Raw genomic sequence first — 26,973 nt, 5'->3', positions numbered from 1 at the left:
AAAGGAATGCGCCATGTGCTCGATCCTGCCTGTAAGAGGTTACTGCAAGTTCGATGGATCGAATGCGCCATAGCTGAGCTGAGCTGAATGGCTTGTTTACGGTAAACATGCAGTTTACGTTCGATACGAAGAAATCATTACGCCTTTCACGAGGGAAAAACACACAAAACAAACAAACAAACAAAATACACCCACGAACGAATGTTGATAGCCAAAACTTTGAAAAGTAATAAGCAGTTTTGATGAGCGTGAACTGGAATGAATTGTCATTACACGTTGTATTTTACTGTCTAACCAGGTGATGACTGCATCTCATTGGACCTACTCGTAGTGAATTTGTCTGGGCATACGAGACCTTTGATTCATGTATTTCTGTGATTGCATTTTTAATTGACTGAATAATCAATCCTTTTTTTATTGTTCAGGGAACATTAGATATTCGATCAAATACACTATAATCGACTGTTCGATGTTTCCTACTATGCGCCAAAAGAAAGGATATAGAAATAGAATCATGATATCTTTGCAATGATTCCTTTAATTCAACTAATGAGCTGGTTCTTCGATCGATATTTCCAGGATATCAACACGCTGTTTATTCCAGTGCGCGCATTCTTTCGTCTGGCATGCACCTGGGTGTGGCACCTGCTTTTGTGGAAATTTCCACAAGGGAGAGGGGTGGGGTGTCAAGTTTCTTCGAGCCGAAGAGGCTGCATACACGATCTCTTCGCTTTTATTTATTGTCATTCGTGCTGCTTTCCCCTTATTCTTTGCTGATATTGAACATTTAGATTTAACTTCACGAAGGTTGCTGTAGCACGTGGCTCGTTTTGTTGTGAGGTGTATGTAATTTCTTTTTTTTAATCATTCTTGAGAGGGGAAAGAAGAGTAAGGGGGAAAGAAGAGTAAGAGGGAAAGGGAAATAAACAAACGTCACGTACGCTCAGCATCCACAGGAAGCCGTCTTTTTACACCAGTCACCAGCATATTAGTTATCATCATCACCATCAGACATCACTCAAGATCATTTTAGCCGTTTCTTATCAACATTAAGAAACACGCATAATTCCTCGAGATAAATACCTAGGAAAATAAATAACAAATACAAAGTATCAACACCTCCCAACAACGCAAACATTTTGATTTAGAAAATACAACAAACAGCGCATCGAAGCGGCTGCTGGGATCAAACTTCGAGCTCCGTCGCTTCGATTCGAAAAAGTATTGCAGCGAAGCGGAGAAATCGCCGTTACAAAAATAACAGTGCGAGACACTTGAGAGAATTACGTTTAAATACTTCAAAGTATAAAGGGAACGGATAAAGTGATATAAAATGGAAGAAATCGTACCAAACGAGATGTGAGAAACGACAGAAATAAGTTTAGGAGAAAGCTTAGGCCCTAGCAAAATTTTGCAGCACCGAAAGCTACGCGAAAATAAATACACATTACTCGGTATTGCGACGAGATCCTTGGGATAAATTCAACTTCGGCGCTCGAGTAAAATCTAACTTACAAAAGTTCAAATGGAACGCATGGCTTTTTAGAATAAAAAAAATAACCCGCTGAATCTACCAAAAAAAAAAAAAAAAAGATTAAACAATTTGCATTTGCTTACTCCATCGTTCGTTTTTGTTTTTGATTTTTTTTTTGAACGAAAGATGGAGGTAATTTTCTCTCTGCGGCAATGCTTTGAACGCATCTAATTTTGCGTAATTGCTATTGCCGATGGCAAGCTTCCTAAAGAATTGATACGAATCCTTTAAAATATACGAAACAAAGTCTAAGAAAAAATCCTGGATATCCTGACGGTGAATTCCAGTGGTATCATAAATCCTTCTCACTACCAAAATTTAATCATCTGTTCCTTGCGCCATTTTACCAACCAACTGTTCCTGAAATTTCATCCTAATCTGTTCCCAACTTTTGACTTATTTTGCGAATAGAGAGACAGACAGGCAGACAAACGAACAAACAAACCAAAGCAGCAAAAAAAAAAAAAAAAAAATATATATATATATATATATATATATATATATATATATATATATATATATATATATATATATATATATATATATATATATATATATTTAAATATATATATACAACCTTTGGCGGAGGGGCGTGCATTTCATATCGTTTGTTTTTGCGTAACCCGACAACAAGCGTGACAACAAGCGAGCACGTGTCAGCCTTCCTCAGCCTCCGACCCTCTCTTTCCGTCCTCTCTCTCCCTCTCACATGCATACAGGCGGCTGTCTGTGCCGCTGCACCGGCTAGGTGGTTACTTCACACAAATTGATAAGTGTGTGTGTGGATCCCGAATCAGAGCGCAATCCCATGCCATGGCATGTACATGTGAGCAGGGAGGTGAGACGTGAGTGAGCAAGTGTGTGATGTGGTGTTGTGCGAGTACTGTAGCTTGTTGTTGAGCCGCGTTGTGTCGTGATCGGTGCGGTGACTGTGGATAAACTTTTGGCGCTTGTAAACTGCTGCTCCTTTCAACAAGGAGCACCCTATAAGTCATTTGCGAGTTACATGTGTAGTTACTTTTGGCATGTCGCAGTTTTTTTGGCATGGCGCTTAGAATGTCGCACGTTTTGAAGGATGTCGCGCAAAAATTTTAGCATGTCGCAGCGACATGCTAAAACCCCTCGTGGACCTCACTGTGATGTATGTTAAGGGTAATACAACCTGTATTATTACCCCTGCATTCTGAAAGAGAGAAGTGGAGTGTTCTTTTGTTATGCGAGAAAAATGGAAATATGTTGAATTTTCTTTATTCTTTCTTTATATCGTTGTACTCATGTGACATCACAAGCTATAGTAGTCTTTTCATCCAACCGTGACTGAGCAGAAACTTAAAAAATTCATAACTTTTGAACGGATTGTCCGATTTTGCTCAAACTCTCGCTGATGTGTTCTACTAATATTGCTGCATTCACTCAACACACATGTCTATGAAGGTGAACTTGTCCTTTAAGCCCTAGACTTGTCTCTCACTTCTGCTTTCTCATGTAACTTCTTGGCTGCTAATGATACAAGTTCGACTTCATTGTTGTCATCTTTCTGCGTAATAGACATATCAGAGTCCAACACCTGACTTTCCAAGAGAATCAAACATGTTCGATTTTTTTCGGAGACTTTTTCCAGTCTCCAGCTGGTCGCAGAGATGTCTCCGTGACATCTCTGTAGTTTGCGGCCAAGTCACAGAGACTAATTTTGTCCTCAAAAGTCTCCGCGATATCTCCACAGCTTTGCGGAGACCCACGGTGATCTACACTGGCTCCAATGTGGATATGTTGCGGAGACAGTTCCTCCAGTGAGATTGGCCCCTTTACTTCACTTTTCCAGCCTATGGAGCTCTTTTGTTTGGCAAGAGACACACAATGGTACATTTCTGAACAAGAAGAGTGATGCACATTCAGATTCTTAATGGTACATAGTCTCTGTACACATGCTGTATGCCCACAGTTAATGTTGTAACTTACTTTATGTAGTCTGTGTCATCACTGTTACACTACAGACTTCAAGAGGTACACCTGTCATTTAGCCTCAGTTTTGTCTGAATTCTTGTATGGAAAATTAAGTTGTATAAAACTTCAAAATTCCCACACCTTTCATTTAAGGTTCATTTCAACATGGTATGACAGTGCGCACTGTAGAGAGTTATAAGTGAAAAAGGAAGTGCATAGTATATAATACTCTTGTATGCCTGACATGTAGTATACATTTACAATTGAATTATTTCAAATCTGTAAACTATATTTTATGGTCTTAATTCAAGAACATCATGCGCAGAACTGTTTTTTGGAGTTTTTTTGTTGAAGGATTTGCTGCAGGGAAAAACTTGGTCCTCTGCTTACATGACATTTGACGTCTTAGATAGAACTTATTGTCAGTAAATCGGGCACAGCAGAACTGATTATCGATGTGTCATCACAGTTCTATGATTAAGCGTCGTAAATCATTCAACTCAGAAAATGCGCAATTAGTGTCAGTGCAACTATGCCATGGCAATTCGATTGTACTTTTGAACTCGCACATCTGTACATTGGGGCATCTTGACAGTTAAAGCCTGTCGTTGCACTAATGTCCACAACCCAAGCCCCAGTGGCTCATTTTACATGGAGATGGTCATGAAGAAAGCCATAAAGGCAGTTTCAGATGTATCTTCATATTCGCTGTACTTTTTTTTTTTTTTCGTGATAGTGTATACAACTGTAGGTGGATAGGATGACGTACACTCGCGGAAATGTCATTATGCCTTACTACCGTGCCTATCATCATTGCCTGCGAGAACATGAGGGATTTCATCATCCAAGAACCGAAAATGAAATGGGGTTGTCCGCTTCGAAATGGGGCTATCGATCCTCGCATCAATGTGCATGTGGTTATCATTTGCTAGCTTTTCACTTCCCACAGGAGTGACATTTGAAATTCATTCTTTGAGAGCAGCCACCCCCAGTTTTGAAATGAGCACGCAAAGTCCTTTGTTTCTCCTCTGCAATATATTTTCCTGTGTGTTTCTCAACATTTGAAAACGTCAGTTAAAAGTGTACTGTTACTGTCATAACTCACGCCCATAATTCTAACGTGACCTACTCCTGAGCCATAAATTACGGGCATTCGATGCAAAGGCTGGAATATTGTGTGCTGGCAATTTATGACCACTGTTGATGTGATGTTTGTTTGCAGTGAAAGAAGCAGACTAAACAATGAAGTTCCTTCAAACAAAATATTATTTCAACTCACTGGTATATTGATTCAATCGATACAATTGTTAGTTCTCTTAAATGATGTGGGTCAGTATGCAAGTGACAAAAACTTGGAAGTCACATGTGTGAAATATGACTACGTACATTGTAGTTATTGCAAGATGGATCATGTGCTTGACACATTTTATTTCCTTTAACCCTTTGTATCCCACTTTACATTGAGAGTGCAACGCATGAGCGCTTTTGGAAAACAGCCTGTTTTTCAAAGCTATGTAACATTTTTTTTTTTAAAGAGAGAAAGAGAGGTATTTATACTCGAAATGCAGTAGGCCTACAGCAAAAGTTGTAGAAAAAAATTACAAGCTTTGCTGTGATTGAAATGTTATGACAAAAGGCCGTAGCTATGACGCTTTCAATGTACTTTAGTGTATTGCAAGTTATCTAACGGTTTGTGCAGAATTCTGCATTTGAGCAAAATATGTGAAGTTGACAATTAGTTGTCCACTGAGTTGGACGTGCAAATGTGGCACACAAAGAATTATAGAGCTTCAAAAGCCTCATTGAAAGACATACAATAATTTGAGGACTACAAGTGTATATCCTTGCTTTGTTCTCTAGGTACATGTATTTTCAAAGCTCAGTTGAAATGTTGTTTTGTGTGTACATGTAGTGGGGTCTCCGTCAAATGTGGATATGATATACTGTATTTAATCACCAGTGGAAGTGGCCATTCTTGCCTGTTAGTTTAGGTAAACATTCCAATAACGATGATTATGTTCTTTCCTTGTTTTGTCAGAAGCAATTTATCTCGGTGGAAAACAACAATGCCATAAATGGCAGGTTCAGGGTTATAGCACATAATGTTTAGTGATTATTAGTTTTAGCCTTCTAGCTGCATGAATTCGACCTTGTACGTAGCAGCGGCTTGAATATGTGTACCTCGAACTCCACTACGGTCCAAAGACTGTACATGTATACTAAAGTGTGTATAGTATGTTTCCCTTTTGTGCCTGTGCTTTATCATCTCTTTTCTCACTGCAAATGTGACTTTAAGGCAAATTACTTTTGCTCATCAGAGTTTGAGCTAGATATTCTTGGGTGTCATGTTATTATTGCATTATGGTAGAAAACTATTTTTGGTGTGTAAGACTGCCCCCACCCTTGTGCATACATGTACGTTTGTGGTAGGTATACAGAAAAAACAGAAGATGAAGAAGAAGAAAATAGTTGTCAAGTGGTACAATTGTCCGTTGACAGAGGATAGGCACAGATTTGAACACATGGGACGAAAGATAAACTGATCTTTTTACAAATCATGTGGAACTCACTGCCCAAAATAAAATTCGGTTTTTACATGGAAATTGAATGAATGGAAATTTATACTCGGGGACAATATATGTACCCCGCCTTGCTCCGCATTCTTTTGTGTTCGTACTAGATTTTCAGACCATTGAATTTGAGGAAACATGCTTGGCCAAACAGAAAGACGAATCACAGCAGACATGATTTTCCTGCTGTCAGCGAGGTAGACAAATCACCGAAGACACAATTTTCCCCCTGCCTTGAGGTAGCTGTCAGATTTTTTTCCGATAGAAATAGATGATGAGATTCGAAATGTTGCCGGGATGCTCCATTCTATGTCTAGCACAGGATCATATCTTGTGCCCAACCCCCCCCCCTTCCCCCTCCCCTTTACTTTCCTTTCTGCTCCTCCTCCATCCCCACCCCCAACTCAACTCTTTATTTAACTGTTAGAAAACAGTAGGGTCTCGGGTCCTTCCCATCTAGATGCTCTTAATTCATTCCTGTGATTTTTTTTTTCTGTTTGCCGTTGCTCCTAGTGTTTCTCATTCAGTGCAGTTTCCTATTTGCCCTCTCTTCTATTTGAGTGAATGTCTTTCTCTAGCTGCCAATAGTAAGACTCGGAGGAAAAAGGAAAGGGGGGGGGTAGGGGATGGGGTGGGAGGTTTGCCGCAGAAATAATCGTGAGCTCAGGTGTGCCCTCACGAAAGCCAACACAGTGCTGGGGCTGAGGCTGAAATTTGAGACTGTGTACATATTTCATATGGAACTCCTAGATTAAAGAGGCATTCTGCCGGATTAGGTTTCATTCGAAGGATATTGATGGAAATTGCGCCGTGCCACTTGCCGTGCAGTGTTTAACCAGGCGTATCCATAGCCAGCCTTCATCATGCAAATGCCGAGTGAAGTGAAGGGAAACCTTACCCCATGAAGAATATAAATATGGGAATGAAAATCAATGAAATAGATATAAGAGATCAACAAAAAATCTCAGGCAAAATTCAAGTTTCTTGAAACATAGGACAAACAGAATAATGGCATATTATACAATAAGATACATCATGAAGTCTTTTGTAGTCCATCTATGTCACATGACTGCGACATTGCATTGAATTTGATTTCTATCATGGGCATGAAAAGGGCATGGTTTTCTATCATATCTGTAGGAACGGATGCCCGAAAGGATGTTTAATGACCTGTTTGATAACCTAGTGTATTAGTCAGAGCCGAGTCGAGAAGAGAATGTACGTCTGAAGATAATATGAAATACAATGTAAGATACACTAATGATTCAGACACAAAAACACATATGAAGGAGTGTAGGTGTACAGTCGTAACAGACATGTGCCTGAAACAACCATTTTGAATGGAAGCTCTCCACTGAATGCCATGTTGCATGATTAAGAGAGAGAGTCACATAATGAAAGTTACACACTTCTTTATCAATGAGTCCAATTTCAGTGATCTGTTTAACATTTCAAACTTTTTTTCTTTTTAATAGTCCTTCAGTCACCTACGCAAATGGTGTTGTTGTGAAGTATTGAAGAGCAATATGCAATTATATGACTACGGGGAATCGACTAGGAGTGTTTTCACAACCAGCATGATAAGGATGTACAATGATGTACATGCTCATGGCAGAAGACTGTGTGGATTGTGAAAGAATAGATGTTGCAGACATTTAAGACCCAGGCAGAGATAGAACCCGTCATAAGAGGTAAAAGGTGAGCAATCTGATTTCCAAGATGATATGCAGGTGCTTATTGCCTGCAGAGAATTAATTTCCCAACTGATACAGATTGCATTGGCTCCTGACTGTCAATGATCAATAAGTTCATGAATGGGCGGGGCCAGGTGGGTGTGGTTACTGGTATAGGGCAAGCATCTCTCTGATGCTGTGGTGTAGCATCGGAGCTTGTGAGATAGATTCAACACGCTGCGAAGAGAATTTACCTTCACAGGGTGTTTCCCGAGCAATCAGGGTCATTCTAATCGAGAGCAGCTGCACCTCCCAAGCCACGGCTACCGGGTCACACTTCCGCCCGTGACGGGGCGGAGAGAGGGCGAGAGCTCTCCTTTAAGCGCTCAGCTGCTGGGGCGAGGCGCCTAGGCAGCTTGAAATCTCAATTCTACCACCCAGCCCCCCCAGGGGATGCTCCCCGGCATGCTTGCAGTCATGATGAATGAACAACGGAGAATGAAGAGCCCGTCTTTTGCCTTGCCTGCTCTCCTTTTAATGCTCTTGCTGTTGGGCGAAAAGTAATGTGATCGCCAACATTTTGAGTGGAATTTCTCATTATGTATTTTTTTTTCTTTTTTTACTCTTTCTCTCTCTCTCTGTCTCTGGTAGCAAGCGGTCCCCGGTAGGCCCGGGATGCTCTGCTCTGTCTGACACTGGCAGGCATCCCGGTGCTAGTGTCATGCAAACAGAGACAAGTTTTCCATCATCTCTGTGTCGGATGGAAGCCTGTGGAAAGAATCGTACCTGACATATAAATAGGAACGACGGTATCGCCATGTTAGAACAGGAAATGTTCATAGTGCCACGGGGAAACGGCAAAGCATGCATGTGTACATAATGTACTGTTTTTATGCTTGTATTGTACTAGAAATGTAGGGCATTTGCATTTTCTGAGCAAATCTTTCCGTGACATTTGATATCGTTATATGTGTAGGCCTCTATGTAACAGTTGGTAGATATTGCAACTGATTAACATGAATTTCATGAATTTGAATAGTTGCTAGATAATTGTTTAAGTTGACTGATTTGCATTGATGTGGATAGTGTAGTACTATGGTGCTCACATGATTACCACATCCATGACATGGTGAATTTTAAATGATTAAGAGTGGTATAGTACAAAATGGTGTGAGCCAATCCTTGTTGGGCTTCTTCAGAGGTACATTTGTAGCAATCCCATGACCTACTTATGCTAAGCCTTGCCTGCCACAGTGACACTCCGGGTAATTGTACTTTTGCAGCTACATACTATTCTCGTCTCCACGACAACAGAAGAAAGTAAAAGGAGCGAAGAAAGAAAGAATGAGGCGGTGGAGGAACAGTGTGAGGCAAACGAAAAAAAAAATAAGGGAGAAAATTAGCATCTCCTGGAATTTACACACATGTCCTGGCAGCCAGTCACTGCACTTCTCTGCTTTCTCACCGCGAAAATCGAGCCGCGGCACTCAGGAATTAGTCATCGACCAAATTCACGCTTGGCAAGCCGGGAAAATTGCTCGAGTTCGATCTGACAGCCGGTGGAGGAACATTTTAGGGTTCCGCATCCAAACTTTTTTTGCGGGAGCAGCTTCCCGGCTGGCCCTTCTCTCCGAGCGCGGAATATTTGCTTCTTCGAAACCAGTGAAGTGCTGAAAAGTAGAGCAAAGGCGCCACTGGGACCAGGGCCAAAAAGTCTCTCATTTGTGGATGCCAGATACGGGTTCAGTTTGAAGCTCTTTCCTACTTCATATGAAATACATTTCACAGCTTTTAATTTTTTTTATGGAATTGATGGAAAAATTTCAAAGTTTTTTTTTCTCTATCTCTTTCTCTCTCTGTAATTTATGTCTATATATGTTATTCACTTTCTTTGGTTTGTTAATGCCTGTAAGACACTCCATGGAACAGTTCTATATTGGGCAAGCTCTATCCTGGATGATTTAAATGAAGGTTTTACCTAGATGTCAAGCATGAATTTGTTGTGTTAAGACAGGATTATTGACTGTTTTCATCAAAGAAATCAAAACATACCCTGCCGTCTTGATGACTCTGTATTCATGTCCAAGTGATTTTGCATCTTATTATCAAGCTCTACTGATGACCGACTACTGCTGCAACGTATCCGTCAGTCATGAATTAAACACCTAATTCTGTTGTCAAAAAGTGTTATTTTTGCATCAAATGTTGTGCCTAAAAACTATCTGGCTTCTTTCATGTAATTACTCAATATTTGTTGCATATCTGGGTATTTCCAAACACTGAGCTTGGTCTTCACACTCAGAATATATCTCATGTATGACATTCTAGATATGTAGTTTCAATAAGTCACATGTATAGATTGTATTTGGCGGGCAGTTGTAACACTATAAAGTCACATCGGTTGCATAATTTGTAGCTTCTGGTCTTACATGTACATGTGACTAGGTATTGCATCTCATCTTTCTTTTTAGTTTAGATCAACTGGTGCGGCATTTGCTGTACAATACATGTAGTAGGCAAATGGCTGTAGGATTTTGTTCAGTTGCTACAATATATTTCTCCGCATGTCTCTCAAATGAGAACACAACACAGTGTATTTAATTCCACAGCAAGTGGCCATCCTTCCAGTAAGGAATAGTAAGATCACGTCCACCCAATGTCCATACACTGCATCCAGTTCAGAAGGGAGTAGTGTGTACAGTCTTTGGCAGACCTGGGTCCACTCTAATCAGGCAAGCACTTAATTGTGCTGGTCAATTAGATGTATGCAGTCGGCATGCGTAGGAATGTACAAGTATCACGGTTGACCAGTGGTAACAGGGGTCATATTTACTCAGTGTCCAGTCGGCTCAGCAGCGGGCGTCCCACCAGTCCAACTGAGCCTTGTCCTCAGTGAAAGGTCATGTCTAATTATTTCAAGGCCATTGACCCCCAGGGGAAAAGTGAAAGATCCAGTATTCAAAGTTACTCCCGTCAGAAGGTCTAGAATCAAGTCTCGGGGGGAGAGGGCTGTGAATGATGCTAGTCACCAAAGGCAGGTCATTGCTGTGCTCAAGAAGTAAGAAAAAGTGCAGTTATAAAAGCTGACTTCCTAAACTGATAGTCCTTATATTGAGTCTTTAAAACATGAATAAATAAATAACAGCAACAACCTTGTGTTTCTGAGGTTAAATGAGTTTAATTAACTAGCAGAATCATTTCAAAGACCATAGTGATATTCTTTCAGAGGATTACAATCCTTAGATTGAAGGTCAGTAGTGTACAGATTTATAGATGTTGTTTACGTGAGATTTTACCCATTCCTTCAGTTTAACCCATTCCAAAAGTGCCATGTAAGTATTAAGACATTGTAGGCCCAATGTCAAATGTAACATGCAAAAAACTTTGTAATGGTTGAAGTCAATGCTAAACTGCCAAATGACAACGTCACTTACATAATAAGGTAATGTCGACATCAGAGAAATTCAGGGCCTCTCCCGAGTTGCTAGGCAAGATATTATAAAGGCATCAAATTGTCCCCAATAGCTACCAAAGTTCCAAGTATCGAGGATGCAAGGAGCGCAATTTTTCCCTAGTCTTATCTGCTGTACGTGAATAAGAGACCATGCATCACTAGAGACATTACCATCTCTGAAAATATGTCACAGAAGAAGGTAGTGTGCACTGAGTTAGGAAAGATATAAAATAATCACGCCTTGATAAATGACAAGTAGTTCTAGAGATGGTAGACATTTTTTCTTTGTATTATGAATTGATTGTTGCTATGCATACTTATCACTTGGAGATTTTACCAGCATTTTCTTTATAATGGTAGTAGTATGATAGTCCAATCAGCAAATTTAGTCAGCAGATTTAGGTATTGATTGCAACACTTGAACAGTGTGTGAAATAGTAGTGCAGTGACAAAAAAGGAACCATTCAATGTGATGAAGTTGAAAGGATAGTGTTGCAGCTATCATATTTTAGTGATTGTGATTGTGGAACATAATAATATAGGCGGTGCCCCCCCCCCCCCCCCCCCAGCAAAATAATAACTCCAGTCACATCAGAGTATATGGTGACCATAAGAAGGTCAATGGTACTTGATGGTTTATGGATACGGTGAGCTCTTAATGATTTCAGGTGTCTGCATTACCGGACCTTCCTCTTACACCAGCCACTTGATGGCAGAGTGACTACCAGTTTCTGTGCTCTACAAGCAGCCGAACCTTAGAAAGAAGAACCCTGCTGAAGTGCTGTACTCTCCTGCTGCATGGTAACATATCCGCTATGCGCCATAAACATACCGCCGTGGCAGGGCCCGTCCCTGACAAATGTAATTGTCTGACTGACTGTCTGCAAGTATCCAAATAAACATCTCACCAACCAAGGGTGGTGCTGGGTCTTCACCCTCACACATCAATAAGACATGACGTGTGTGCGCTTGGTTGCCACCGGAACGAGGAATAATTCATCTTCCATCTCCTAGCTCCCCTCCTCCCCCTCCCCCCCCCCCCCCCCCCACACACACACCAACCATGTCCTCCTACCCTCTTCCCTCCGCCCCCACCATCATCTTCTGCTCCTCCAAGGTTTTTTTTTAGACCCTCTGCAAGGATGGGCTACTCGCAACCGAATATCATGCAGAGATAGGCCACCTAATATTTCTCAGCATGCCAGGTTGGGTAACTTGAGAAATATTCCAACTTTTAAAGAAAGGTGCCTGTAGTAGTAAAGATATGCACACAATTCATATTAGAGGCATTGTGTTTAATAAGCATGAAAAGTGTATTGAAATTAACCATTTTTTTTTTTGCATGCTCACATCACACATACAGCAATATGCTTGCTCCCTAATCTTCGAAAAAGCATTGGATGTATTGCTCAGTTCCCTCGTGTTCAAAAAAAGAAAAAGAAAATAAGAGATGCTTTTGAACTGTAAACAACAACAAAATAATAAGATAGCACATAAAGCAGCAATAATTCTTCGATGAGTTACTGTAAAATGAGGAATTTTTGCGTGCATTTTAATTCCCGAATTTCGCGAGCGCCAAGATTCGCGAAATTAAAATGCACGCGAAAGTTTTTGTCTACACTGTATGCATTGAATGTCAGTGGCAGTTCGCGAAAATTTCATGCCGCAAAAAAGGCCGTTGGCTCCAATTCGCGAAAAATTCATGCCGCGAATATATCATGTTTTACAGCACATATTTGTATATGCTTGGTATACTGTTTTCTGTAGGCTGAAAGACAATAAAACTGTACTTCCAGGCAGCAGGCTAATCTGGCTGGTCAAAATTCAAGTACAGCAATGATAATCAGTTCTTCATCTGTTCGCCTTTGTAGCAGTAATACAGATAGCAACAAAATGCATCTATCCACTCTCTCACTGGCGAAATCTTGTCCATTGGGGCAGGCGGGTGGATTGCAATTCATGCGTGAGGATCGCCCCAGTACATCAGCTTCAATATGCCCTGAGCCCTTTCCACCCACTAGGTCCATCGTAGTGTCCTTGACCCCAAAGGGGCAGTCAAGGTAAGCTGGCATTATCAGCTGACTGCAGGGGCTTTCACATGGTTTGTGTACAAACTTGTAAATATGTAGGTGTGTGTCTGAGCATGCACAACATGTGTTATGTGTGTGTTTCTGTTTGTGTGAGGGTATGTGTATTGTATGTGTAGGGAGGGGAGAGTGGGGGAGGGGGGTGGGGCTGGATGAAAGGAATATTAAAGTGAGTAGAAGAGGGATAGTCTCGCATTCTTTGAGTTGATTGTCATCACAATGAAGAGACATTGATGTTGACCTTTTCTGCAGTCCATAAATGAAATAAATACGGGGCAGAATGAGATTGGGATTCTGTGCAGAAAATGTTTTCTCATGGCTATACTGTGTGCATCCGAAACTCACTGAACGTGTGCATCTCAAGTCTTCCCATGCGATCATTGTAAGGCCCTGTAGCAGCTGGCCCTTTCCCTCGTTACAGCATGCCTTAAAGAAATATACATGCTCGAGTTTTGGAGGTTGTGCCAAGGATCCAGCAACATCCACTTTTATCTTTTCACTTATTGTCATTAGGAGTAAGGCAGGTGTTGGTTTATTGTGCTGCGAGGTATTTTGATCATTTTTTTTTTTTTTTATTCCCACTTCACAAAAATCCGTACGAGCCTCTCCTCCAATTTCCCTGCACATTGGTTGGTAGCCATCAAGTATTCATCGGCACAAATATCTGTCACCTCGGAAACCACCAGGCAGAGGAGGAGGGAGGCAGGGATTAAGGCTCATTTAGATGTAGGCGAGCGTCCCTAGACTTGTCATTGAGTGAGTGCTACTCTCTGTCACAGACGGGGTTTTTTTTTGTTTTTTTTTTTTTTTACTATGGAGGAAGTCAGAGACAGGGGACGTTGAACCCAAACCACTCACACAGCCCAGGAAGAATGAGATGGGAAGATGATCAAAGAAATGATGGGTTAGGATAGAATGGTGTTATCTATATGTGGTTCAGCATTTGTCTGTTTGTGTGTTTATGTGTGTGAGTGTATGTGATTGTGTGTATGTGTGTTTAGGCCTATATATGAATACTGGATATAAATGTGCATATGCCTGTATCCATATATGGGTGAGGGATAAACATGTAGGTCCTATAATATACATTTCTGTGTGTGGCAAACCTGGCCTTCAGATACTTGTGTGATCAGCACCTTATTTCACTTGTAGAATGTTTTAGATCATCTGTACACTGAAGCAATTACAGGTACACATGTAGTTATGCAAAGTTGGAGCAACAGATAATTATTCTGAAGTCCTTGTCCATTTGTTTTCAGGGCTTTCAAAGTTTCCTTTACCCGTAATTTGTTTGTGGGCTTTTAAAAACAGCAATCATGTACGTGTGAGATCGAGATGTGTATGCCTTTTATAACACTCCTGTGATTCAAGTCAACTAGCGAAGACATCTGCAGATGTCTTTGCTCAGAAAGAAAGAAAGGGATGAATGTACTGAAACTCTTTTCTGCGAGTGTGTGACAGTAGGATGTTGCATGTGGCCGGATTGGGACAACGGATGATTTATATAGAAGTGCAAGAATATCGATAGTATGACAAGAACGGTGTCGGACATTCAACCCCTCTGCAGAAAGGTATGGTTGCGGGCAGAGTTAATGAACGTGACTGGATCGTCTGTGACAGGAATGTTTGTGTTGCCGTGATCTATGCATAGCTATAGAGCAAGGCATCCGCCATCTTTTCCCGAAATAGAGTGCAGAGCTAGCTAGAGACGAGGGTGGCAGTCTTGGGGGGAGGGTTGCTGCCCGACGGTATGCACATAAATGCAGGCATACTGTGTACACTTGCAGGGGAGGAGATATTTTGCACGGCTTAGAACAATATGGGCTCCGTGACACTGCATGCACAGATATAATAACAAGCCTCTGGCACGAGGAGGGGGGGGGGGGGGGGGAATTGTGTGGAAGATGCCCTTCGCCCATTCTTTGCTTTGTATGTTTATTGTCCTGATACAAATGAAATGAAGGAAACTTCTTCCTTTGCTTCTTTTTTTTTTCTTTTTTCCCCTTTCACTTTCATTCAGGGTTGAGCCATTTGTTGCTACAGTATCTCCTATAGCAGTTGTGCTGAGATTATTGAATAAAGTGCATTACACTCGGGGCTATTTGTAAACAAGTGAAGCGCAATAGAAGCGCTGCCAAGAAAATGTCATCTTGTGTAGACAGAATGCAAATCAGAAGACCTGTCCTTGATTACTATATGACTTGCCAGGAAAATTGTCTCATAAATTGTTTTCCCCGGAAGTAGTTGTTCCAAAAGTGTGGAAAGGAATGCTCAGATAACAAGCTACTACTGGGAACCTAGCCAATGTGGAACGAAGATCAGGAAGTAGGCCCTATGTGTTGCTCTTTTTTTCTTTTTCTTTTTTCTTTTTTTTTTTTTTTTGGGGGGGGGGGGAGGGAGTGGGGGTGAACTGATACATTTTAAAGCACTGATGGCAATACATGTATTTTTTCCAAGCCCTCCTCCTGAATTGGAATACATGTATCATTGTTGTAGCAATTACTGTCAACAACCGGTGCTCACATTGAAGGTCAAACCCAAATGGAGGTGTAGTAAAGGTAGCATGATTTTATGCGTATATATAGGATGTATGTGTATGTGTATGTGTATGTGTGTGTGTGTTTGCCATTGATATGTTCTCCAGTGTCTCCTCTGCCGCCTTGCAGTGTATGAAAGCTGTTAACCCGTCTCTTTAAAGTTTGGACCACTAGTTGCATAGGCTGCAATGCATTGCACAGGTAACTGTCCCCATTAGCTATTAAAATCGAGACTCCCGATGGCAAGAGAGCGATACTAGTACTCCCTTCCCCTGAACCCCACCCATCCCCGACCCACCCAGCCTTTTGTGTTGTACGCAAAATTTCACTAATTTTCAGTTTTCCCAAATATTTTGACACAGACGTAACTTATCCATTGAGGAGGACATGCAAAAAGATATTGCTTTTAGTTACCAAGAACAGATCTGAAGAAGATTTCTCTTGTGAGAAAAATGAAAATTTGTGACTTTTTGTGTACAAACGGAATGGCGAGCTGCTCAACATCTGTGTCGCCCAGAGTTGCCACTTTGTCATTACTCTGTAAACTTTATTTAGTCCATGACTTTTTTGTGTGTGTTTCATTTTTGGACCAAGTTTTCACTGATCTACTTTTCTGATTTTTTTTTTTCATGCAAAGCAACACAATACTAGGATGGAATTCTCCTTTAATGTGCAGAGACCAAAAAAAGAAAAAAAAGAAAAAAGAGTTCTGGAAGAACATGACCAACATGACTGCTTGTGGCCACAGACTCTTGCACAGGGGCGTGCATTGAACTCATCCGTCATCCTGCCAAAGATATGGAAACGAAATTCAAGAGGGAGCGCTGATCATTTGACCTGTCATGTTAGAAAAACAGGATAGCTGGGTTCATAAATATCTCCAGGTTTCTCGGGATCTCATCTTGCAGGGATGGATGTTGGTGGGGGGGGGGGGGGGGGGGGGGAGAGAGCAGGGGAGGGGAGGGGGAGATGCATTGATTGAGCTCACATTCGACTGCAGCCGACCAGAAACCTGGTCCTTTTGTCCTCATACCCAGAACAACTCATTCTCTGCCCCATGATGAATGGGAAATAGATTAACACAATATGCTCACACTCACTCACACACACACACAAACACACATAATACACAAACACATGATTCTAATGCCTATTCTTCTCCACGGTAAAACAACCAGCATTGTTTTCAAGGGATGGGACTAGGTGCAGAGCAGGCTGTTGGCCAGGTGGTAGACATGAAATCAAATCTATAGGTAAACCCCCTTGTGCTGGTATGATCACATATCTCTCACAAGATTGGCTGAATGTTGCAGAAGCAATACTGAATAGCAGCAGCATGAATTGATAGACCCCAGTCACTGACAGAAGTTTGATTGGTCGACCATCTTTTGCTGGTGTGATTTGGTCACTCTAGTGTCCTAGGACCACGACTGCGTAGCAACATGCTTAGATAGACCCTGGTCAGTGATGAAAGCATCTGTTGTCTAACTCACTATCCAGAATTGAACAACTTCCTTTGTCGTGATCTAATAATCACATGTAGAGGCAACTCAATGCATACTGATGTAGGAGGTGTTTCCCCCGTTCACTTTCTCTACTTGTGTCACATGTGGTCTGGGGCAGTGATTCTCAACAACATGTGGCTTTCTCCACGTTTCCACACAACATGAGACCACATTGTATGTCATGAAATATTGAATACCTTCTTCAAGTGCCTTATGTGTTAATGTTCAAATTCTATTCACTACTTGGTAGCTGACACTGGCTTTGATAATACAGTGGTACGCACAAAACCTGAAAAGATTTTACGTGGAACAGTGTGTATATATATGTGATGACAAACTCCCTATGTGTATGAGTAGACTTGCCAAATCGTTGTTTCTGAGAATACTCCAAGAGGAAAGGCATCATGTTTACATCACATCTAGAAAGATCATGACACTGGTCAGGCCCCTGATGGAACTGCACTCTTCTGTAAAAACCATTCAACATGCTTCTTCCAACAGAGTACCGGTCAATGAAGGGCTTGGGATGGGGGCAGCTGCAACACTTCGTACAAATCCTTGCCTCGACATTCTCACTTGCCATGCTCTCTATTCTCGAATGCCTATTATTTATCTCCCTCGTCTTCTTCTCTTTCTTCTCCCATCACTCGCTCCATAGATCCTATGGTTGCCTGGCACCAGAGGAAGAAGGGGGACTGCTGCAGTGTAAGGGTCAGCTGAGCAATCACCTAATATCCCGCACCGTCTACTGCTGTAACGACGAGCCCAACTGCAACCTGAAGCTAAACCCTACCCTACCCCCTACAACTACCTCAACAACAACAGGTGAGGGTGCCTCATATCTACATTTGCCATGCCCCCCTCCCTTCTTAACCAATCAAAGTTGGCCAAAGTATGGTATCCTGAATTGATTCTGGAAATATGGTGACGATTTTGTGTCGGGCCCGTGTGTGCATAGAGCATGCCCGAACCCAACTTTTGCTAGTGCACAATCATAGATAGCCAAAAATGATTTGAATGTCAATTGTGTGTGTAGCTTTTTCAAGACTTCTCCAGATACATGTATGAAGTAAATAGTAGCAGAATTATTTGTGATCATGCCCTTGTGTCTAGTCAGCTAGAGAATTAAGTATAGGTACATAGTGTTGTTGTCCCTCATGCTGGCTCAGTAGAAATCTGTATGTGCTGACAAAATATTTGTTATAAAGTACATGCTCTCTCCTGTAGTGTCAGTATCTATCTTAGATTTCAATGTTTTTCCTGTGCTGTTATGTGGAGCCTTCCCAGAGATATATGTTTCGTTGAGCTTCCCTCATTTGCTAATGGTATCCCATCAGGTTACCTTGTGACAGTCGGACAGTATGAGCCAGACACATGGTCAGTCACCCTGTCCGATTCCCTCTTTTTTCGTCATTTCCTCACAGAACTGCCGGATGTCGACGGCACCTATAACACCACCGTCCACCAAATAGCCCTTCTCATCTCGGTCACGTTCTGCGTGGCAGCGTTCATCCTGGCTCTCACATTCTTCTACCTGAGGTGAGTATCGCGTTGCCGTGGTTACGTACCACGTACCCACATCGCATCACTAAAAGAGGCGTCAATTAGATGCTTCAGATAGATACCTCAAGGAACTTGGTCCTGGTAATATGACCCGGTAAATCTTGGGGTAACTTTGATGCAGAAATTATCACCTTGTCATTGAATTTGCAACTCTACTAAATTTTACTGCCTATCCTACACCGGATGCACACTAGATGAAACTGGGTAAATTTCATAAGATCTGCTCAATAACTAAAAAGATAAATGATGCCTAATTTGCAGTGCCAACTGTTTTCTTCTACAAATGTGTTCCCAATTTAAGGACAGGTTATGAATTTAGCCATGCAGAGTCATTTAATTATTCTGCAGCAGAATCATGTCGACAGTGATATATGACCCTTATGACTAACATAGGGGCTGAAATGAAAGAGAACTTATTATTCTACCTAAGTAAATACTTACACGTAACAGCAAAAACTGTTTAAAAAAAAAAAAAAGAAGTTACGGTACTAAACCACAGAAGTGTAGTTTCTTGGACCAGATGGACTAACACCTTTTGTGTTAGCAGCTCATGTGTCCACTGATAAAGGTGCTGACATGATTACAATGGTGCAGTCAGAGGTGGATAGCATTTTCTGATATAGAGCACTAAAAGTAAAGTTCAAAATTGTTGGACTTTTGGCTGTTTTGAGTGTGGTTTCTTACATAGGAGTTTCATAAATTCTCTTCGTTGAAAGAAGAAAAAAAGAAAGAGAATGTGCTTCCCCTTGCACTGCAAAGCAATAGTCATTTATTCAAGAGCTGTACAGGCTGGTATAGATTTTCTCATGGTAAACCCAACCACACATGGAGTGTTTCCAGTTTGATATTGAGATTTGTATGGATAAGCTCTGCCCTTGGATTGCCTTCGATTTGAGGGATACTCTTGGCAGGTCAGGTTTTTGCTGAATTTTAAAAAAGGTTAGCTAAAGTTACAAGCACCAGTACAGGTTGCTAAAGAGCATATTTGAAATACTTTCATTCATGGTACAATGCAAAGATAAAAGAAGCGTCCCAGGTAATGTCCCGTGTAAACTTCACGAAGTCCGGACTTCACTCATGTGATAGACCATCAAGTGCTCTCTTGGCTAGTCGGTTTTCAAATGTTTGCATCCATGGTTAAAACCAAGGAAAGAGAAAATGGTATGTCACAGAAGTAAGACATTTGACACAGTTGGTGCTCGTAAGCAGTGCTCAACCTTAGGAAAGAGTAGGCAAATTTCCTTGAGATTTCCAGACTGTGAGTGTGGTTGATGAGGGTTTTTATTAAATGACATGTGGCTCAAGCAGGGGTTGGATTTGTATTTATGAATTAGTCAAGGGTTTCTGTTATTCTTTTCCAATAAAAACAAAATTTGATCATGTATTTATCTCACTTATATGTGTTGTTTGCCCACCATATATTTAAGGTTTATATGTATATACACTTTGTATATATGCTTACATATAATCAAGAAGTTTCATTTCAAAGTAGTTGTGGCTTTCTACTGTTTGTGGTTTTTGTGCTATCATGAGTTGTAATTCAAACCCACACTCCCCATCTCTGGGGAGAGAACTTAACTCAGTGAAAGCTAGTCTCGTGTGGTATCAAATGAACAGGATCCTGTCCAGTGTGTGCCGTAAACAAAGGTATCACATGTTTTCATTCATGCCGAGGAGAAGAAGCTTGGCTTCTAATGCCAGAAGATGATACAGCCTGTGTCCCAACCCCTTTCAGATTGCATCGCTTTCAGCAGGTGCCCGTGGGTGGACCTGTTGAATTTCCCTGGTGTGAACAGGCCCTCGGATCAAGTCTCATCAAAACACTGATGAAACATCAATGAAAGTGTTAACATACTGAAGTCACCCTTTTCACCTGCAACATAACTTCAAAAAGTTTGATTGTCAGTCTGAAGGAGACTGGTCTGAAAGGCTTCTCCATTGAATCACCATTGAATTGCCATTGAATTTCCACTGACTTAATTGAAATACATATATAGCAATGTACTTTTAATGCCCAGTGAAAAGGCAAGTGCTCCAGCATTCCGTATACAACTGAGGTGGCATGTGCACAGATATGGATAGAGCAAATTTGGGGGTTCAGAGTTTTACACTTTTTGTTTTTACATTCACTGGGTTTCATCACCTCTTGGGTAAAAGTAGGACAAAAGATTCATTGGAAGCAATGATTCTATTTCTCCCCGCTGAATCAGTGGACAAACAACTGGAGTTCAATGGGTAGTCAGTGGGAGTCCAGTGGGCAGCCAACAGTTCGAGTTGGTCTGAAATGGGCACTCGTCAAGCCTCCTTGGTGCATCTCCTCTTACGAAACGTATCATCTTTCAGCTCATGAAACACTTCAGTTCTCATAAACAGTCTTCGTGGAATGTATGCAAGAGAAAGTGGGGGGGGGGGTACATGTTCAGTGTTTGTTGTCATGAACTGCACATCACTGAAGAGAAGTTTCTTTGTACAAGATGCAAAGATAGATAAATAGATAGATAGATAGATACATGTAGATAGATAGATAGATAGATAGATAGATAGATAGATAGATAGATAGATAGATAGATAGATACATGTAGATAGATAGATAGATAGATAGATAGATGGAAGGAAGGATAGAAGGGGAAAGAAGAAAAAGAAGGAGCGGGACAGACACAGAAAGGATGACATGAAACTGAGTTTGTCAGTCTGGTGTCTGACATGGCTTTCTATGCCAACAAGAAGGAAAGGCTGGGGCCCATCACAGGAGCGGCTGGCGGGGGAAGGCGAGTGATCCTCATTTGTTTGTGCCATCGAGCTTATGGTTTTCTACGCGAGCCCCTCCCGTCGTCGTCGTCGTAACCCCAACACCCATCGTAAATTACGCCATCAACCGGGAGCCCATCGTAAAGCTCCAAGCTGATCTCAATTAGCCATCGGAAGTGTAACGGGTTGCAGGGACCGGTCGCAAAAGAGTGCATCCATTCTTGTCTGTGTACGGGCCAGAATCTGGACAGCATGAAATGGGACAGAGACAGTCACATAGTAGATGCTTTGAGCATTGAAAGTAATGGCATTAAGGAGCAAGAACTAGAAAGGAGCAAGGCAAGACTTTTAGCGTGGGATGATGGAAACACTTCCCATTCAGAGAGCAACTCATTTTTTAAAATGATTCTTTTTTTTGTCTTCCTTTATTGATTCCTTCCCGTGGAGTAAAAACTAGATGAGTATCATGGTGAGATGTAACAGCAACTAGTGAATGAAATGAAGTCCTCACCCACCCAATTCTCAGAAGTTCTGATGTTTACACATATGTGTATTGTTGGCATGATCTCTTGTAAATGTCAAGAATTATCATGAATGGATGTGTGCTAATGTGAACAAAGATTTTGATCAGTGTGGCATGAATGATGATGCAATTTGAACCTTTGTGTCAGAAATTTATTCAAAATTATTGTTCGTTGAGTATGTAGTGATTGCCATCAATATGTACAGTCTTGATAGTGTGTGTATTATTTTCTTGCGTATTTCTAGTAAGAAATTTAGAGAAATATACGTGATTACCAACTTCACATTTGATGTAAGTTGTTGCATTTCTTTGAGCCGTTTTTTTTTTTGTTCCATCATAAAATTTGAATAAACTAGTAATTTTGAAAATGAAGTCACCCATCAACCCTTGATTTTTGTGAACACTGTCAAGTTTCTCTGTTTGAAATTAAACAATGTAGATCCTACCAACAACTTGCCACATCACCTTTGGAAATTGTGATAATGATATTCCAAATACAGAAAATTATGTCAAAGTATCACGAGTGTGCTTTGTAGTACAAGACATGAGAAGAAATTACAAAGCTTCTCTCCTTCTTACAATCACAGGGCCCATGCTGCAGAACTTGAGTATTGCATTTCTTTTGACCACTGACACCTGGACAATCCTTTGTGAGACTCTCGGCAATATTTATATCTTCGTGGTCAGAGCCATAGCTGAAGCAGTTTTGACACTCTCAGCAGGAATCTACGGCTACCTGGCATAATCCATTTGCATGGAAGAATGAGATCACAAGGACCCCCTTCCCTGTTCATTCATTGCTGTATTTCATAGAGTATGTTGAAGTGGGAAGTCTTTATTCTAGTGTTGACTCATAAACTTCTTTATTTTCTCCCCTTCATTTCTGGCAGGTACAAGAAACGTGAGGTGAGGAGGCAGTATGACTTTGAGACAGCCCAGCGGGACGAGTCCTTCATAGGCCCCGGGGAGACGTTATCAGAACTCCTGGAGAAGTCCAGCGCCTCGGGAAGTGGGTCTGGGCTGCCCCTGCTGGTAAGTGGACTTAAATCTGAAAAGTAGAGTTCCTTCATATGTAAATCAATTAAATCTGAAAAGTACAGTTCCTTCATATGTAAATTGTATCTTTAAGAAAACAAAATGGCACAATGACGAGATGTAGGCAAAAATTGCCAAGAGTGCAGAACACATGCATAGTTTTTCCCATTACTTCAAAAAAGAACAAAAGATATCAAATTTATGTCCAGGACTGGCATATTTGAAGATATGATCAAGGCATAGCAAAGAACCTCCCTTTGATTAATTTTCTAGTCACACAGCGATGCAGTAGACATCAGTCGGTGAATTTCGTTTCTCTTTTTCAGGGGGTGCATTCAAGACAGTTGAAGACTGTGCACTTATTCTACATCATTATTTTGTTATATTACATTACGTAATGTAACATGGCACAATTAGTAGCAGGTGTTTTCTCTTTCAGTTTTTGTCACCCGGAAGAGCGCTGTGGTAACTTTTTCAAGAGAAAGAAGGCCATCAGATTGTTAAGCGCCAGACTACAATAAGTAGTGGAAACACAGTGCATTAGTCAGATGTACTGATATTCCATGTTATCTAACCACAGGGAGTGTGTAAAGTGCTGTAATGATAGGGACTTTTGTAATGAGTGTTCAAAGTACTAGACAAGATGGTAAGTCTGTGGTCACTGGAACCTGCCCTACTATCCGATTGATCACCCTACTCCCTGGGTGGTAGTCCAGCCAGGCAACCACTTTACAGCACACACATGCGTAATCCACCCGTGTCAATGTTCAGCTTCCCATCAGGGTACCCATGTACATGTTTGGCTAGAGAGAGGCATTGTGTGTTGAAGCATCTTGCCCAAGGACACAAGTGCTGTGGCAGGACTTTGAACCCTCGACCTACATGTTAAAGGCACAGTCCACCAGACCACACCACCTCCAACAGCATGTGCAGTCCAGAATTCTTTTACAAGAGAACTAACATTTCCTGTCATATGTTCCGCTTCTCACAGGTTCAACGCACTATCGCCAAACAAGTGCAGCTCATCCGGCCCCTGGGGAAGGGGCGGTTTGGAGAGGTGTGGAAGGCAAAGTGGAGAGGGGAGAGTGTCGCCGTCAAGATCTATTGCACTGCGGAAGAGGCCAGCTGGTTCAGGGAAACTGAAATCTACCAGACTGTCCTGATGAGGCATACAAATATCCTGAGTAAGTCGTTACCATGGTAATGAAGAGAGAAGGTTGGGGGGGGGGGTGGTGGGGGAGATATTGAAGGACTTTGATTTTGTCATTGTTTTTATCGCAAACTATAAAGTGGAATTGGCATCTGCTCTTTAAAAGTACCTATTTGAGAGATCAGAATGCAGCCATGTTCGTAGAATGTCACCGCGAAAACTTGGTAATGTGTCTGTGAGAAGCAAGAAATAAGGCACCCTTTCTCACGTAGCCAATCCATGCATCAACAGAGAGTAAACTGTTGATAGAATGCTGTCGTGCATCGTTTTGAAATCATCCCAAGTCTCATGTTGTGATGGTTAAATGAAGCTCCCACCAGTTTCAGTCTTGTTTGAAAATCAGTGGGAGAAGGGGGAAAATAAGAAAGACATGAAGATTGAGATGCCTCCATGCGAAACATGAAACGAGCATTCATATTTATGTGGCCCCTTAATCAAGTGTGAATGGAGATGCGCCTTGCAGGCAGGGAAGAGGGAGCACATTCTACTTGCGAAATGGCCTCCAGCTACGAGCATTTAGACACCTCGTGTCGGCCAGACTGATCAAGAAAGATGAATTTCTGAAATTTGAGCACTTCAATGATTCAAGAGGCAAAGAAGGAAGGCGAGGCATCGTGCACCGTGTTCGTTAGGTTTCAGCTCTGTGCGCTAGGTTACAATTTTGACACTCTAAACGAATGCAACATGGTAATGTTCCATCATTTTGGCAAGGCAAACATAAGTCTGATTGATGCATCTGTGGACATCCTCATATTTGAAGTGGCAAGAGCATGTCGTATACTGGATAATCTTAGGATTTGTCACCTTGATTTTTTTTGCATCTTCATTTTATGTAAAGAATTGCTTCATCATTCCATTTTCTTGCAGTAAGGGAAATAGGAGAAGCTGTATTCTTTTGTCTGTGGCATACCATCTTTCTCTTGTGCCGAGTGCCACTTGTTGGTGGCAAACCTTTGGTTTTCGTGATTGATACTTACATGAAGAATGACAATAAAATGTGGGCGCAGCAAGTATCGAAGCTGTAATTCCAAATAGATTATACATGTATGTGCAACATTCTGTAAAGCTGTGATTTTTATGGGATATAATAAGCTGAAAGGACGATGCCAAAAATAAATATTAGTGGCTGGACAGACGTTTTTGCTCGATCTTATTTTGAGGATGATTGAAAATACTAAATGTAATTTATAAAGTTCATTTTTTCATAGAACAAATGTCAAAAACTTTGTACAGAATTGAGCACCCAGTCAAAAGTGTAAAACAAATATGGCATTGGCACATATAATGGAGGGACCGATTTCTTGGATGATATTATATGTGCAATTTTATCAGTGAGTGAATAGTTCATTTCTTTGTAACCAATGAAGCAAACCTCACTTACAGTGCACTGTCCTTGTACCTCTGTGTGTGATGGGTTCCATTCAATACACAGTCTGTAGCGTCCTTTCGTTGGACTAATGCTGTAAAAAATCAGGAATATTCGCATGCATGAAACTTTCGCAAATTACGCAAGCAGCTAAGATTTTCAAAAGTGAAATGTATGTAAAAGTATTTTTCTACACAGTGCATTGAAGTGCCAGTGGCGATTTGCAAAAGTTTCATGCCACGACAAAGGCTGTTAGCTCACATTCATGAAAGTATCATGCTGCAATTTTTTTTTTCGGTTTTTACAGTATACCCTTGGCGTGTACAAATGTATATTAAGCCATGTCCTGCATAAAGAATGAAACCTTTGTCTCATATATGGGGAATTAAACAAATGAATTTTCTGGGGAATCTAAATGTGAAATTTTATTTCCACACTTCCAGGTTTTATAGCAGCAGATATCCGAGGTAGTGGGTCATACACGCAGCTCTTCCTCATATCAGAGTATCATGAACACGGCTCCCTCTACGACTTCCTCCGGGTCAACATCCTGGACTCGCAGAGCATGCTGCGGCTGGCCTACTCGGCCGCCAATGGCCTGGCCCACCTGCACACCGAGATCTGCGGCATGCAGGGCAAGCCGGCCATCGCACACCGCGACGTCAAAAGCACCAACATCCTCGTGAAGAAGAACGGCACATGCGTGATAGCCGACATGTCCCTGGCGGCTCGCTTCCTAAGGTCAGTCAGTCCATTTCTCCTTGTGCAACTTTGCAATTACAGTCCACACATGAGGGGACCTAACAGTCATTTTAATTAAGTCAGGATGTGTCATATATCCATAGGGTTCAGAAAGAGCCATGGAATCATGCGTTTTGGTTGATAGAATTCAGAAACAACAACTCACTCCTGCCCCGCGAGATCATCATTTCAAAATTATTTCAACACAACAAAACCTTGATGGTAAGAATCTGATTTCAGGTCTAATGTGAGTGATGATTTATGTGATTTTGAGACTGGTGAGGCCGTGACATTGTCAAATATTCTACAGAATTCGTATACAATCTTGCTTCTTGTTTCACTGTATTAATGAGAACTTAATATCAAATTCCACAAATTTCTTATAAAATTTGTATTGTGTGTATAGAGAATAGTAAACGATAGCTCTGTCAGTATTATGATGATGACAATACATCATTGTCATCATCATCATTGTCATCATCA

At 41.3% G+C, this 26,973-nt stretch overlaps 1 protein-coding gene across 1 annotated transcript in view; it reads left to right on the top strand.

Annotated features, from left to right (window-relative positions):
* The window catches only part of LOC139720718 (bone morphogenetic protein receptor type-1B-like), a 90,617-nt gene that overhangs the window by 59,210 nt on the left and 4,434 nt on the right, over window positions 1-26,973 (top strand). The window contains exons 3-7 of the mRNA XM_071632073.1: window positions 17,963-18,129; window positions 18,729-18,843; window positions 23,029-23,170; window positions 24,165-24,357; window positions 26,193-26,490. Of these exons, the coding sequence (XP_071488174.1) occupies window positions 17,963-18,129; window positions 18,729-18,843; window positions 23,029-23,170; window positions 24,165-24,357; window positions 26,193-26,490 (915 nt within the window). The remainder of the gene's footprint in view (window positions 1-17,962; window positions 18,130-18,728; window positions 18,844-23,028; window positions 23,171-24,164; window positions 24,358-26,192; window positions 26,491-26,973) is intronic.

The sequence above is a fragment of the Diadema antillarum genome, unplaced genomic scaffold (assembly GCF_040938485.1).
Source record: "Diadema antillarum isolate AM-2024a unplaced genomic scaffold, OU_Dant_1.0 scf00000132, whole genome shotgun sequence".
Lineage (NCBI taxonomy): Eukaryota > Metazoa > Echinodermata > Echinoidea > Diadematoida > Diadematidae > Diadema > Diadema antillarum.
The sequence above is the reverse complement of the archived record's forward strand: the minus strand, read 5'-3'. Positions and strand labels throughout refer to the sequence as shown.